Raw genomic sequence first — 15,928 nt, 5'->3', positions numbered from 1 at the left:
GCCTGAGGCGTGACCGGCCATTATATAAGGCCCGTCTCCTTGGTGACGACGTGAAAGGCTTCCGTGGGAGCAACGCCGGGGAGGGGAAAGACGGCAGTCGCGGGAACCGCTTGGCAGGGGGAGACGCCGCTCCCCGCCCCGCTGCGGTGAGTTATGGGGCCGTTGTAGGGATTGCGCCTTTTAAATTTATTTCTAGGAGGGGGGAATCGGACCAAGGAGGACTTCGACTCCCAGTGTGCACTGCGGTGCGCTGCCGCCGGCATTGGGAAGCCTCGGGTGTCGCGTTGCATGACGGGGCTTGTAGTCTATAATAGCGGTGCTTTCCCTTCAGGCGCCCTTTAAATTTTAAAATTGGGGCGCTTTGGGCTGGGAAGGGGGTCGTGTGTGAGAGAGAAGTGTCTCCCTTTCATTCCTCCCCCCTTCTCTCAGCCCTCAGCAGCACCCTATGGCCATAGGGGGCATGACACCCCAATCCCCACCCAAGGGTGCCCGCCCCATTGAGACCCTTCCAAAATTTATTCCCGCCTCCCCCCAAAAGACAGGGAACCATGGAAGGCTTTGCTATGAGACACTGAAGCAAGGGTCCGAGAGCCCCTCTGAGCACATACAGAGTTCAGTCCAAACGTGTTTTCAACATCTCGCTTCTAAACCTGCCCTTCCTTACTTGGATTTTAAGCCACACTGGCATTTTTTAAAATGCTTGGGGTGTGGGTGGAGTGGGGAATCTGCATTGAAATAGTGCAGTGCTGGACGCTGAGGTGGTTGGCAGTTGATGGTCTTGGTAATGATAAAATGATGATGATAATAAGAGTTCTGCTTTTGATGCGATTCAAAATTTGGTCAAGCAATCTTTTTTTATGCTGGAGCTTTTTCTTCTTTCTGGTTGCCATATAACTTTGCCCATGAGGGTGTTGCTGTTTTTAAAGCAAAGGTTAAATAATAATTATGATTATTCCTGTTATCATTATCATTTCCATCCCACCCATCTGGCTGAGTCTCTCCAGCCACTCTGGATGGCTGGGCTGTCTGTATTGGAATATGTCTCCTCATATAAGTGAGCCCCATTGAGTTCAGCAGGGTGAGTGGGTATGGGATTTCCACCTCAATTTAATGGGAGCATATGATTTTGTACAAATGCACAATCATGACTGTTTGATGATGCGAGAGTCCACATTAAGTGTCTGTATTGCTCCGTTTTATTGTCCTTTAATTTGGGATGTTGTAAAACTTAAATATTTCTTGAGAAAAAGAGTTTTACCTCATTTTTTATCCTGCCCTTTCTCCAAGGAGCTCAAGGTGGCAGGAATGTTATTATCATCATCATCTCCCAACCCAGGATTCAGTCATATGCTGGAGGGTTGAGAAATTATAGTTGATTAGGAGGTATTGCACAACAAACCCATTTCACTTCAAAATCAGGATTTTCCTGCGGCAGGGATGGGGAAATGCGCTGATGTAGGCATGGGGTAATGATTGCTTGATGCGGCACAAACAATTCGTAACTAATGCTCTATAAGCAGGTCATCGGAAGCCACTGTGTAGCCTTATGAGGCTTTGCCCTCGGGTGGGAAAAATATTGCGCCCGGGAAAGGGAGATGGGAGTCAACAGACACTCAAGGAATAGTTTCGGAGAAAAAGCTTTATTTCTACCATCCATGAACTGGTAGAAGGAGCAAGTGTGATAACTCACAAAAAGCATGCACCAGTTCACAGTCATTTGCACAGAGTATATATTCCCCTTCCAATTCCCTCCCCTTTCTCCTCCCTCAGGAGTCCTGCCCCATGAGTTCCTCTGAGCATGAACAGAAAGCTGTCTTGGGACTCTTGGACTCTTGGCACCCTTCCCAGGAAAGGGGAGTGAGAGCCAAGGGGTCAAGGAGCCCTGGTGGTCAGCATGTCCAAGATGTTGCAACCGAATGAGATAAGATTCAGTTCTCAGGCCTGCTCTGACAGTCTATTCATTAGCTTTTTGAAGCCTTCTTGTGCTGATAAAAGTAACGTTTTTTCCTATGTACCAGCATCTTGTGAGAATCCACAGAAAATCTGTAGCTGTGGATTTTTAGAAGACAAAAGGAATTTTGGACAGTTTTGAGGCCTGGTGTGATTATTGAGTGGGGTGTGTGACTTCGGGCCTAGGTGGGGTCACCTGTCCTCACCTTCCTTCAACTGTACACTTTTACCTTCTCAACAACCCTGCGAGGTGGACTGCTGAAAGACGACGATTAGCTCCTCGATTAAGCTTTGCACCTGAGCTGGGATTTGAACCAAGACCTACCTACTTTTAAGACTCATGCCTACCCCTAGACTAACATACTTTTTAAAAAAAAAGCTTAGTTTTGTCTTGGGACATCAGCCCTCGCTCTCTCCCTCTCTAACCAGGACTTCCTCTTTTAACTTGCCGTTTTGCAGCTGCCAGCTGTTAGGAAAAAATGGTGCACAGAATCGGCCTCTTCCTTCTGCTGGGCCTGTCTCTCGCGTCCTTGGGAGCCTGTGGTAAGTCATCCCTCATCCATCAAAGGACGGAGTTTCTCCTCCGGATAAATTCCTTGCCGTTTCAAGCGAGTGAGATCTTGTCATGGGACTCACGAATCAGCGCCACTTCCTGGGTCTAAGTAGGAATGGCTTTTCAGTGGCTTTAAGGCTGGGGTGGGAAGCCCTCAGTTCAGGGTGCTGATCTGCCCTCTCTCAAAACGCATTTTCCTGCCCGCTCCTTACCAGACTCCACCAATTTGGGTGGTAGCTGTAAATAGGGGGAAAATCAAAAGTACTTCCACTGAGTTGGAAAGAGCCCATTTACCCTGCTGTGGGTGTCTGATGATGCTCATTCTTTGACCCTGCGGCAGGCATACCTTTCCTTGAGCCAGGAATATCGTATAATAGTGGTCTCCCTGTAAATGTTTAAACAATGTGCATTCAACAGGGGTCGGGGAGTCTTTTGCAGTCTGAGGGCCACGTTTTTTTCTGAGTGGTCTTCTGGGGGCTGCTTGGTACAGGCCAAAAGTGAGAATGGAAATAGTGGTTTTGTATTGTGCTCTACTTTCTACACACACGCGCGCGCACACACACACACACTCACTCGCAAGCACCCCTCTCTATCGCTGGTATTATAAGAGTTTCAGGCCCCATTCCAGCCAGACGAAAACACACAAAGAGGATCCAAAACAAGCCAAAGGGGTTGGTGGCCTGATAGAGAAATTGGGGTGGGGGTGTCGGTTGGTGTCCACTTTCAGCCCCTGCTGCTTGATATTCCCCACCCACAAAGAAACTTAAAATTCAGGCAATATCTTACATCAGTTGGACAGTCAAATCTATTTGTTAGAAGCGATTGGTCATTGCAAAACTGCAACCGGGTTCACCTCTAGTCAATCAGGCCATCGGATCCTTCTTTCCTGTAATTATGGTTTTGTCTGATCTGTTAGAGTAAAAACAGAAACCTAATTTGTGGCATATTTATCCCTAACCACCGATAAGCAACAGATCTTTCTTCCCCACTCATCTGAGGAGTGAGTGGGGGGAATCAACTTGTCTCAAGAATCTCTTTCAAGAGAGATTTCCCTAGGAGAAATATACACAGAGCCTAGGACTTGCCGATCAGAAGGTCGGCGGTTCGAATCCCCGCAACGGGGTGAGCTCCCGTTGCTCGGTCCCTGCTCCTGCCAACCTAGCAGTTCGAAAGCACATCAAAGTGCAAGTAGATAAATAGGTACCGCTCCGGCGGGAAGGTAAACGGCGTTTCCGTGCGCTGCTCTGGTTCGCCAGAAGTGGCTTAGGCATGCTGGCCACATGACCCGGAAAAACTGCGGACAAACGCCAGCTCCCTCGGCCAATAAAGCGAGATGAGCACAGCAACCCCAGAGTCGGCCACGACTGGACCTAATGGTCAGGGGTCCCTTTACCCTTTACCTTTATACAATGCACAATGAACCTTATCTTCGTGTTTCACTGGCTTCAAAGGCTGTCGGATCAATCCATCAACCTCTGATGGATGATTTGGAGGGACTGGGTCTGGCATCACTTTTGCTGCGTGGGTGTGCCAGTATCCATTCTCAGCAGATTTGCATGTCAACACAGCTCCTTCCTTGGAAGCGTCTTTGGGGTTAAAGGTACGCACAGTAGGCAATAAACACTCATGGGCACCATAAAGATCCAGTCAAGTGTAGAAGTTTACTTGGTAGGTATAAAACCATATTGATAGCAAATATGTACAGACATTCACCAGGCTAAGAGTCCAACAAGAGTCCAAGACTCACACTCTGCTTCTCTCACCGCAAGACGCAAGCAAGAGACTCACAACAAGTTACTACAAGTTACACAGAACCTTTGTTATCAGTGCATCCTGTTACACTGCGCATGCCAGTTCCCACAGAAAAGGTCCTTGCATAGACAAAAAAAATCTCAGCCTTCTGCAGCTTCTTAAAACTTCTTCTCTGTTCTTCTCTGTTTCTGGAACAAATGATTCACACACAGAGAGAGAATATCCAACACCCCGTCTCGATTTTACAGAAACAGTGGGAACCATGACCATGTACAGAGCGCTTACACATCATGCACTGCAAACCCCAACATTTAAACCAGTTGAGCATGTCTCTGAAAAACTAAGATTTGGTTACATACCAGCAACAGTGTTTGCTTCCTGGACTTCTACCACACCAAGGAATTGCTAAACTGAAACACCATACTATGATGGTGATGATGCTAATAAATTTATTAATTATACCCCGCCCATCTGGCCAGGCCTCCCCAGCCACTCTGGGTGGCTTCCAACAAGATAAAGAACACAACAAAAGATCTAACATTAAAAACTTCCCTAAACAGGGCTGTCTTCAGATGTCTTCTTAAAGTCAGGAAGTTGTTTATTTCCTTGACATCTGGTGGCAGGGCGTTCCACAGGGCAGGCGCCACCACCAAGAAGGCCCCCTGCCTTCCAGACTCCTTGTCAGGCAAATGGGACCAGTAGCCCCCTCCAGGCTGCTACAGTACAAGTACTTGCAAACCTTACTCAAGATTCTAACAGAGTAACTTAATCTGGTCTACTCTATTAAGAAATATACAGCAAACTTCCAATAACCAGAGTGATGCAGCTCAGAATCTACTGGCTCTGAGCTGTCCCCCTCAATCTTGACACCACTTGCTGAACACACAGTTTCAGGTTAGTCCAGCAAATCTTTCCTCTAAATATTCTACACAGCATCAAAGGAGGGTGTGGGAACCTATGTTCATACGATTCCCCCCCCCCGCCCTGCCCCATGCTCCCTTGGGGTTGCCATAAAATGCATGATTCATGTAGCAGTTGGGATTTAGCATGCCTCCTTTCTCTCCCCCAAGCCAGAAGTAGCTTGTCTCAAGCTGGAAAATGCCTTCTAGCTCTCTTACCCCTGCCCTTTTCTATTTAAGATGGAACCCCGGCGCTTTCTGTTCCTGAGGAGGTTTCACTGGAGAATGGTGGCGTGATGGACATTGCGGTGACTTTAAGGTGAACTCTCAGGGTTTCTGATCTCTGTCCTTGAAGGTAACAGGGAGGGGTGGTGGTGGTAAGAAATAACTGTGGTTTTCAGCTCCCTATTTGCCTAGTTAAGGGATGCAGGTGGCGCTGTGGGTTAAACCACAGAGCCTAGGACTTGCCGATCAGAAGGTTGGCGGTTCGAATCCCCACGGCGGGGTGAGCTCCCGTTGCTCAGTCCCTGCTCCTGCCAACCTAGCAGTTCGAAAGCACGCCAAAGTGCAAGTAGATAAATAGGTACCGCTCCGGCGGGAAGGTAAATGGTGTTTCTGTGCGCTGCTTTGGTTCGCCAAAAGCGGCTTAGTCATGCTGGCCACATGACCCGGAAGCTGTACATCGGCTCCCTCGGCCAATAAAGCGAGATGAGTGCTGCAATCCCAGAGTCGGCCACGACTGGACCTAATGATCAGGGGTCCTTTTACCTTTTATTTGCCTAGTTACATCACTTCTCCCTTTGCAAAATAGCCAGAATATAGCCGCCTCTTTCTTCCTCCAGGACAAAGGTCACACCCACACCATTACATTAAAACACATGGCTTCTCCAAAGGACTCCGTGTAGTTTACCCCCTAGAGATAAAATTCTGATCCCTCTTAAAGAGCTAGAGTTCCCAGGATTACCCTTGAGAGACTTATTTAACAGTCAGCCCCTCTTCCTGGGGAATTCTGGGAACTGTAGCTCTGCAAGGAGAATAGAGGTCTCCTAACAACTCTCAGCTTCTTGAACAAACTACAGGTCCCAGGATTCTTTGGGGGAAGCTATGGTAGTATAGGGATGCGGGTGGCGCTGTGGGTTAAACCACAGAGCCTAGGACTTGCTGATCAGAAGGTTGGCGGGTCAAATCCCCGCAACGGGGTGAGCTCCCATTGCTCGGTCCCTGCTCCTGCCAACCTAGCAGTTTGAAAGCAAGTCAAAGTGCAAGTAGATAAATAGGTACCGCTCTGGCGGGAAGGTAAACGGCGTTTCCATGCGCTGCTCTGGTTCGCCAGAAGCGGCTTAGTCATGCTGGCCACATGACCCGGAAGCTGTACACTGGCTCCCTCGGCCTATAGAGCGAGATGAGCACCGCAGCCCCAGAGTCGTCCACAACTGGACCTAATGGTCAGGGGTCCCTTTACCTTTACCTTTACCTTTACGATAGTATAAAGTTGGTAATGCAGATGGGGTCTTAGAAATGCTCTGCGGTTCTGCAAATGTCTCTCCTATTCCCCCCCCCATCTTTTCCAGCACTCCGCTCAATCAGACGCTGGTGATCACGTTTAATGTTACCTATTCATCCAGGGAAAATGGCACCATCATCGAGCTGCCTGATCAAGTAAGTCCTGGAACAAACATCTGCCTTTTGGGAAAGGTCCCGGGTTCAGTCCCAGATAGGGGCTGGGAAAGATTCCTGTTTGAAGTCCAGGAGAACCACTGCCAGCCCGTGTGAATCTGGCGATGAGGCCTGAGGGCCGCTTTCCCTTGTGGGTGAGCTTCCGGGGGCCACGTCGCTGTGGTGGGTGTGACCAGTGGGGGAAAATAGGTGAATCCAACTGTGTACTGCAGGCTGCATTCCAACCGAGCCAAAGCCTAATATGTCTTTATGTACACCACCCATATCCTTGTACAGGCCAGCAAGAGGCATCCATGCAATTCAGTTGAGCAGGGCAGTGTAGCATTAGAATCCCACATGTGTCATGTGTTTCTATGGGCACAGCCCTCTCTGTCCAGGCGTTATCAAGAGGTCAAGGCAAAAGCGCTTGAGGAAGACACAGAGCATGCCCAGTGAGGGATGTGTGGCCCAGGGGAGTGCCCTGGAATAGTTAGTTAGTTATTTGTTTATTAAATTTGAAGACCACTGGGCATTTCGCAACATAAAAATACAAAATGAGAACACAAAATACATAATAAAAACAAAAACAAAAGACCAGAGCCCCCTCCCACAAACACATTTAAAAGGATATAGATTAATGAGCCAAAGGTCTAGGAGAAGAGGAATGTTTTTGCCTGGCACTTAAAGATATATAACAAAGGCACCAGGTGGACCTCCCCGGGGAGAGCAGCCCACAAACTGGGAGCCACCACAGAAAAGGCCCTGTTCTCACCTTGCCGTCCTCCAGACCTGTCAGGAAGAAGGGCCTCAAAGGATGATCGTAGGGTCTGGGTCAGTTCCTTGGGGAAGAAAGCAACTTCCTTTGTCTCCGTGCCTTACCAGGTAATCGTAACGACAGGCGTAAAGAAGGTGAGCTTCCTAGTGAGAGCAAAAGAAGTTGGGCAGCTGACTGTGTATCTTCAGTCCAACTCGTCCAACCAAACAGGGTAAGCAGTTGAGTCAGCCTTTAGTGTTTCTCTATCCTTGTTACCACAGCCATAATGCTCCTTGGAACAATTTCAGGATTTTTTAAAATTTCTTAAACTCGGCCTCCCTTCCCGCTGAGGACCAGAAATTTCCTGTTCCTACCTAATTGTTTTATGTTATGGCTTGTGAGGCAATTCTGGCCAAACCATACCCACCTGCCCTACAGCTGACTTTGTGCCTGCTTCGCAGGAGTGTTGTGAAGAAGAAATGTAGAGAGGGTGAAGCATGCATGACAATTTGAGCTCTTTGGGGGAAAGGTGGGATATACGAAATGCCAGAATGCAGTTGATATAATATTGTATCATAACATTTATATACTGCTTGGCTGACAAAAAACAAACCTCAGAACAGTTCGCGAAAAAAGTCATAAGTAGAGTCATAAGTAAAAACGTTAAGAGCAAAAATTCAAAATTAAAATCGAGGGTAACCTAAAGGCCAAATTAAGAACACATTTCTTTTTTGTCTGCCTGAACAGAATTATTTTTAGGAGGCAGAGTAAATTGGGAGATGCTTGCTAGTATGGAAATCTGCTTTTTTAAAAACCCCAAACAGATGTTTATCCCAGACAGTGCTCCATTTGAGGCCGCCCCCTCTGCCCTAAATTTGGCAGGTCCCTCCCAAGAGAAACCTATAGGGGCCTCCTCTTCCCTGTCTTTGAAATGGACTCTGAAGGCTTCCATCCCACTGGCTCCAGGGTGAGCCTCCTTGAGCCCGATGGCTTTTAAATGCCAGAGTTGATCCGTATAATGGATTGTGCTGTGAGCTTCCCTTTGGTGACCTGCTGCCCCTCCCTCTCCTGCAGGCCCAGAATCCGCTTCCTCGTGATCCACAGCAATGCAGTGAGGATCGTGGACCAGGTGATTGGCTGGATCTACTTTCTGGCTTGGTCAGTCTCCTTTTACCCTCAGGTGTTTGAGAACTGGAGACGGAAAAGGTAAAAAGGAAGCAGAGGGGTCTTGCTTTTGGGGTGCCCATGATACATTTCTCAGATTTCCAAAAGGCTGGGGACCCCATACATAAGCTAAAATGCAATTCCCGCTCCCTTCTAGCTACCACTAGGGGGAGAAAAACAACTTTTATTTTGTGCTGTACAGACTTGCCTGTTCCTCCTTTGTCCCGTTTTCTCCTGGACACAGCAACTTTTGCCTTCCTTGAAGGATCAGTCCCACAGCCACTCATCCCACTCTTAGCTTCCCCTCTGACCTCTGACTTTACAGCGCACCCCTCTTATAGGCTTCATTCAGTCTTAAAATCTCTGCAGTCCTAAGGTCTAGGAACTTGACATTCTAGCTTTGGTTGAGCAGACGGACAAGTTCAGAGTTGGCTGTCGCTGTGAGACATTGACGATGCACAGCTTCTGGAAGCTAGCCGATGGCATTTTCCCTGTTGGGCCAAAAGCCTGCCTACCAATGTGTACATTTTAATAACCTTTTGATTGATCTGAAAGGCCACCTCCTTCCCTACAGACCCTCTCAGGTGTTGAAATTGGGGGGGGGGGTCCCTCTTGCTTGTTCCACCACCCTCAGAAGCTCAGGGAGGAGCTGCAGCAGTACAGAACATCCCCTCTCCCTTCCTATTGAGGTGGCCGTTGTCACCCGACATGCATATGGTTTTAGTGCCCATCATATTGCTATGATTGCAAGTTGTTCAAAACAGTCCCTTGATCCTGTATTTTAAATTGTTTTTACCCATTCTGGGTCCTTAGAGTGAAGCGTAGGTAACAAATTTAAAATACCGTATTTTTCGCCCTATAAGACGCTCCGTCCCATAAGGCGCACCTAGTTTTTTGGGGGGGAAATAAAGGAAAAAATTTTCATTTCCCCCCCAGGGGCTGGGGCGGGGGACGCCCGAGCTTCCCCCGACCCCAGCCCCCAGAACAGGCAACTCTCTGCAAGCCTGTCTTGCGAAGAGGTGCACAAAGTCTGGGAGCGCTGAGCTCAGCGCGCCCAGCCTTCGGCATGCAGGCAACTCTCCGCGGGCTCCCACGGCTTACGGAGATCTGCCTGAAGCCTGGAGAGCGAGAGGGGCCGGTGCACAGCGACCCCTCTCGCTCTCCAGGCTTTAGCGAAAGCCTGCATTCGCCCCATAGGACGCACACACATTTCCCCTTCATTTTTGGAGGGGAAAAGGTGCGTCCTATGGGGCAAAAAATACGGTACTAAGTAGCAATAATTTTCTTTTTTTTTAAATTTTTAATTTATACTTTTCAGATTTAGACATTTCACTGATTTTACAATCATTCTGACATTTCAAAACTTGACTTTCTTCCCGCACTTTCTGCGGTTCTTTAAATTTACTTTTAATACCTTCGGCATATTCAAATTAACTGAATTTATTCATTTACTCATCTTCTTTAAATATATACTCTTATGAAACTGCCAATGTTTTTATCTGTTACAATTTATTCAATAAACTATTTTGATTCTTTTATAAAAATGTTTATCTTGATATTCAAGAAATCAAGTCGTAATAATTTTCTGGGTTTTTATCCCCTGTCTCCTTCCAGCGTCGTGGGACTCAGTTTTGACTTCATCGCCCTGAACCTTACCGGCTTCATTGCCTACTCGGTCTTCAACGTTGGCCTCTTCTGGGTCAAATCTGTGAAGGTAGGTGGGAACCCCTCTCCTTCCTTCCACTGGGGCTTGGCCATTGCCTCATATTCCCAGTTCTGACCAGCAGCCGCCTGCCTCCTTAGGAGCAGTTCCTGCGCTCCTATCCCAATGGTGTGAACCCGGTGGACAGCAACGACGTCTTCTTCAGCCTCCACGCTGTCGCTGTGACTCTCCTCATCATCTTCCAGTGCCTGATCTACGAGGTGAGCTTGGACCCTTCAGATCGCTCTCTCGGAAGCTCTTTTAAGTGCTAAGATAGTATGCCTGCACCTTTTCCGACTGCCGGCATGCCATCTTATATTGGTTTAACTCAAAGGAAAAGAAGCTTTTTCACTCCAGCAAGTCTCACCCCTGAATTCCCTTTAGAAACATAAGGTAGCCTTATAGAGTTGGATCATTGGCCCATCTAGCACATTGCCTGCACTGGCTGGCAGCAGGTCTTCTAGGGTTTCAGGCAGTGGTCTCTTCTGGCCCTCCCTGCCTCGGATTGAACCTGGACCTTCTGTGGGCTCTACCACTGAGCCACAGCTCCCTTCCTCCCGCCCAAAATAAAGCAGGATGCTAGTTCTCATGGTTCAGAATTAAGAGCAGATTTAAAGAGGAATGCAAGAAAGTGACTTAGGGCTGAGTGAGTCCATCTAGCTCAGTGTCTACACTGACTGGCAGCAGTTCTCCAGGGTTTCATACGGGGGCATTGAACCTAGGACCTCCTGCCGGCCCAGCAGATGATCTAACCACTGAGCCAGGCTGAAAGAAACCCTCCACCCAATGTGCCAACTCCTGGCTCTGCATGTCTCATTTGTAAGTTGTTTATGCTGATGATCTGGCCTTTCAGAGAGGGACCCAGAAGGTCTCCTGGGTGGCCGTTGGCTTGCTCGTCTTTGCCTGGCTCTTTGTCTTCGCCACCTTGTCCGTGGCCGCTGCCGGGAAGATCACATGGCTCGCCTTCCTCTTCTACTTCTCCTACATCAAGCTGGGCGTCACCCTTGTCAAATACTTCCCACAGGTAAGTGGGGACGGATGGACCCATTCTGAGTTTCATGGCTGGGCTTCACCTCTGTCTGTCATCAAGCTTCTGTCTCCTTAATTTCCATACCAAACAATATTATGAAAGTACGGTGCCGGCAGCGACCGCTTTATGCGTGTCCCATATGTGTGTGACCGTGCATACACGCCGAACCCGGACGTGACCCCAAAACACCACAAAAAGGTGTTTGCAGGCTTTTTCAATGGGTGATCTAATAATATACAATTTCACGCAAGCACACAGCAACCCAGAACGCAGCCCCTGCGCAAATGAGGAGTTGCCTGTACAGTGGTACCTCGGGTTACAGACGCTTCAGTTTACAGACTCTGCTAACCCAAAAATAGTACCTCGGGTTAAGAACTTTGCTTCAGGATGAGAACAGAAATTGCACAGCAGCAGGAGGTCCGATTAGCTAAAGTGGTATCTCAGGTTAAGAAAGGACCTCCAGAATGAATGAAGTTCTTAACCCGAGGTACCACTGTAATGCTGATTAGGGTATAAATATAAACATGTCTATCCTCTCCCCACGAGCAGAATTCAATGACACAATATAGGATTAAGAATCCTATATTTTAACCTGTATTTTAAATTGGTTTCCCCCCCCCATTATGTTTTTACTGTGATTTTATTGGTGTTAGCTGCCCTGAGCCTGGCTCTGGGCAGGCAGGGGTATAAAAAAAAAATTGGGGAGGGCGGGGTATAAATAATTTTTATTATTATTAATATTTAACATAATCATCTGATATACAATGATATAAATTACTAATTTTTCCTTTACAGCTTTCGTGGTTTTCTATAGCCTGACATCAAAACAAATAACGCCATTTAACATGTCATTTTCCTTAGTTCACCTAACCCTCCTTCAGTCGGTCCCATTTTCCCACACCATTTTGTATGTAGTTGGGCCTGATCTATCAGAAAAGCAGCGCCAGCCTACCAAAAACTTGTCTTTTGAAGCTTGGGAGACCATCTTCCTTCCTAGTGGGAGCCCCTTTGCCCAGATGCCTTCTCCCTCCTTTTTTAGGCTTACCTGAATTTCCGCCGCAAGAGCACCGAGGGCTGGAGCATCGGGAATGTTTTGCTGGACTTCACGGGAGGCACCTTCAGCCTCCTTCAGATGTTCTTGCAGTCTTACAACAATGGTAATTATTATTTTTATTGTTAAATTTATCAGCTGCTTCCTTTTCAATGCAGCAACTGAGAGACTTACAAAAAACAACAACTGTACATACGTATGTTAAAACCAGTGGGGGAATACAATAAAACATACCACCCCGTCGAAAAAGCCATGGGCAGTTCAAAGAAAAGGGGCTGGTTAGAAAGGAATGCCTGTCACCTGATACCTGAAGAGGGCACCATGTGAGCTTTCTGGGGAGAGCATTCCACATACAGGAAGCCATCACTGAAAAGGCCCCGTTCTCGTGTTGCCGCCCTCTGGACCTCTTGCAGAGGAGGCACACGAAGGAGGGCCTCAGAATGATCACAGGTTCATATGAAAGGAGGCGATCCTTGAGGTATTGCTGTCCTGAGGTATTTAAGGCTTTATACGTCAAAGCCAGCACTTTGAATTGGGCCTGGAAACTAATTGGCGGATAGTGCAGTTGGGCCAGGATGGCATTATATTCTCCAACTGTCTTGCCCCGTGGGGTGACCAACCTGGCTGCTGAATTTCTGGACCATCAGCTCCACATATGATGTGTTGCAGTAATCTAACCTAGAGCTAAGCATGCTTGATCAAGCCAGAGGGTTTGTCCTGCCACAGTTCTGTTTTTCTGATACTGACCTTTCGTAAGAATCTAAAGATGGGCAAGGAGGTGGGAGATGATCTTCCTCATATGCTGCTGTACACAGAGCATGAGTGGGGGAGCAACCTGCGGTCCTCCAGATATCGCTGGGCCCCCATCACCCATGTTAGGTGAAGCTGATGGAAATATTGCTATTTACTTTTTGCCATCTTTTATTTTTTTGAATGATTGTCGCATTTATTATTATACTAATATGCTGTATTATTATACTAATATGCTGTTCACTTTGGGGGGCTGTCTTTGGGCCAAGGAGCAGTGAATAAACAAACCCTTAAAAACCCCGTAATCCTTTTCCATTCTTGAAACTTCTGTGCTGGGTTTAGTCTTCCTGTAAAGCGGCAGAGCCCTGTCTGACCCTCTCATTCCCTTGCATGTATACACTAGGCCTAAGCTACTGCCTAATCTTGTCAGGATGAATTCGTACTGTGATGTCCACCCCCCCTTTTTTAATAAAAACCCAATTATCTGCTTAAGCAGCTTGGGGCAGAAATCCTTTTTCTTTCTGTTGCACTCCTTTTAAGACATTTATAACAGGGATGGGACATTCCAGGCGCCACATGCCGTTGATGGTGGGGGCACAGGGACAAAAGTGGGCAGTCCCAGGTGTGTTGCCTTTTGCACAGAACGCTGCATTCCAGCCCCACAAGTCTGCAGTTTCAAGAAACAGGCGCCCTGCCATCCAAGCAAACAAGTCATCCTCCTCCTTTGTCCCATTCTGCCTAGGCAAAAGTGCTTCAGGAGAGAAGTGGAGCAGGGCTGCTCGAGGAGTGCCCTGGGGAAGAGTCCCTGGCGGCTAGACAGAGCCCTAGAGGACTGCATTGGCCTGGAGTTTCCCCTACTCTGCTTTTAGAAACCATAAAATATGATTGGGTTTGGGGGGAGGTGTGTGTGAATCTCTCTTGGGACGTCTTGTGTGAAGATGCAGGCTATTTTTATTCTTTGCCCTCCTAATTATTTTAATTCGCCCTCCCATCAGATGTCAAGGAAATAAACAACTATCTGATTTTTAGAAGACATCTGAAGGCAGCCCTGTTTAGGGAAGTTTTTAATGTTAGATGTTTTATAGCTTTTTATCATTAATATTCTGTTGGGAGCTGATGGGTGGGGTATAAATACATTATTATTATTAAGTATACATTTTGGTTTATCAGCTTTTCATTATATGACCCCCAAGTTTCAGCTTCAGGTGGACAGGAGGAGTACAAGTTTGGATAAGCTTTCATCATGTCCCTTCCCCTTCTAGCCTTTAATCTTTTCTCAACTTATTCTGTCGCCGATACACAATCTGTATTGCGTTCCTTCCCTGCTTTGCTTTTCAGATGAATGGTGGCTGCTTTTTGGGGACCCCACCAAGTTTGGGCTGGGCCTCTTCTCCATCATCTTTGACATTGTGTTCATCGTCCAGCATTACTGCTTGTACCGTCCCCAAGAATACGAGACTTTTGAGTAACTGTCTGCCCTGCTGGGACGCTCCCTCTGGGCTTGCCTTCGCCAGCTGAGCTTCCTTGAGGTGGATAACGCTACAGGAATCAGACTTGGTTGTCTGAAAAGCACAGCGACTCCGACCTATTCCTCACGTGGACTTGGTTACTACAAACCTCATTTTGCTGCTCCAAATTGCCTTCCGGTGCCTTAATGCCTTCTGAGACTGCAGCACAACTCCTGGCAGAGGGAAATCTCTTGGGGGCTTTTCAGGCAAGTGGTGCTCACAGCTGCTTCAGAAAGAAGATGGGGGTTACTTCTTCCTCGCCAGCTGTTTACAGTTATGAGTATGGGCCATTATCTTGCCATCTAAAAGTTTGCAGCTGGCTGCAAGGAAGGAGAAAAGGGTCGCTCCGCTGAAGGAATCCATGCCAACAAGACAAACTACTTATATACTTGAAGGTTATTTGTGCCACAGATGCAAGTCTTCCTTTGGGCTGGGGGAAGAGGAAGGAAAAGGGGTTCATGGAGGTTGTTTTGAGTCAACCTCTTCCTTCCCTTGTTAGCTTTGCTGTTGAGATGAAGAACTGGTGATCTGGCCTTTTTTAAACAAAATAAAAACAACTTTGTACAAGGGCGGTCTGACTCAAAACTCATCCAGCAAAACCTGAAGTGGTGTGGTTGTGACTGATCAAAGCAGCCTTTTGTTAGTCTCCAGCCGTGGGGCGGAGCGGCTTATATTGGGGAAGCGCTGTCACTCAGAGCGCAAAGTGCTGCGTTCTCTTCACTGCATCTCCAGGTCAAGAAGGGGAGGGAAGTTCCCATACTGGAGATGGGTGCTCAAACTCGCTCCCACGGGAGACAGTGATGGTCACCAACTTGGTTTGCTTCAAAAGAGGAATAGACGTATTCATGGAAGCCGAGGCCATTGATGGCGCTGCTCTGCCTCCACAGTCAGACGCAGCTATGCTTCTGAGAATCAGTTGCTGGAAACAGCAGCATGTGCCCAGGTCTTGCTTGCATGTTTCCCAGAAGAGGCATCTGGTTGGCTCCTGTGAGAACACGATGCTGGATTAGCCTCCAGCAGGCCCTTCTCATGTTCACTGTGGTTGCCTAAATCAGGGGTGGAAGAAAATCATTGGCCATGCTGCCTGTGGCTGCTAAGAGTTGGAGGGCACCCAACTTATATGCCTTCCCATTCTCCTGCAGTGAGAACAAAGCAATGC

General features: G+C 47.7%; 1 protein-coding gene across 2 annotated transcripts; it reads left to right on the top strand.

Moving 5' to 3' along the window:
* The first annotated feature begins 5 nt into the window (after positions 1-5).
* On the top strand, positions 6-15,336 carry CTNS (cystinosin, lysosomal cystine transporter). Of its 2 annotated transcripts, none has more exons than XM_082201909.1 (11): positions 6-146; positions 2,410-2,493; positions 5,395-5,473; positions 6,726-6,813; positions 7,693-7,796; positions 8,639-8,770; positions 10,343-10,442; positions 10,532-10,651; positions 11,284-11,454; positions 12,500-12,617; positions 14,600-15,336. In XM_082201909.1, exons 2-11 carry the CDS (start codon positions 2,430-2,432, stop codon positions 14,728-14,730), a joined length of 1,107 nt encoding a protein of 368 aa, XP_082058035.1. In that variant the 5' UTR covers positions 6-146; positions 2,410-2,429; the 3' UTR covers positions 14,731-15,336. The 2 variants fall into 2 exon arrangements, with proteins under 2 accessions (XP_082058035.1, XP_082058036.1); XM_082201910.1 differs by having other exon boundaries at positions 32-161; positions 2,424-2,493.
* The last annotated feature ends 592 nt before the right edge of the window (positions 15,337-15,928 follow it).

Source organism: Podarcis vaucheri (assembly GCF_965113315.1).
Source record: "Podarcis vaucheri genome assembly, chromosome: 15".
Classification (NCBI taxonomy): domain Eukaryota; kingdom Metazoa; phylum Chordata; class Lepidosauria; order Squamata; family Lacertidae; genus Podarcis; species Podarcis vaucheri.
The sequence above is the reverse complement of the archived record's forward strand: the minus strand, read 5'-3'. Positions and strand labels throughout refer to the sequence as shown.

Bases quoted from the DNA above. Each gene is read 5' to 3' on its own strand.
- CTNS (XM_082201909.1), top strand. From the start codon at position 2,430: ATGGTGCACAGAATCGGCCTCTTCCTTCTGCTGGGCCTGTCTCTCGCG. The intron at 7,797-8,638 runs GTAAGCAGTTGA...CCTCTCCTGCAG, and splicing joins AACTCGTCCAACCAAACAGG to GCCCAGAATCCGCTTCCTCG. The intron at 11,455-12,499 runs GTAAGTGGGGAC...CTCCTTTTTTAG, and splicing joins TTGTCAAATACTTCCCACAG to GCTTACCTGAATTTCCGCCG.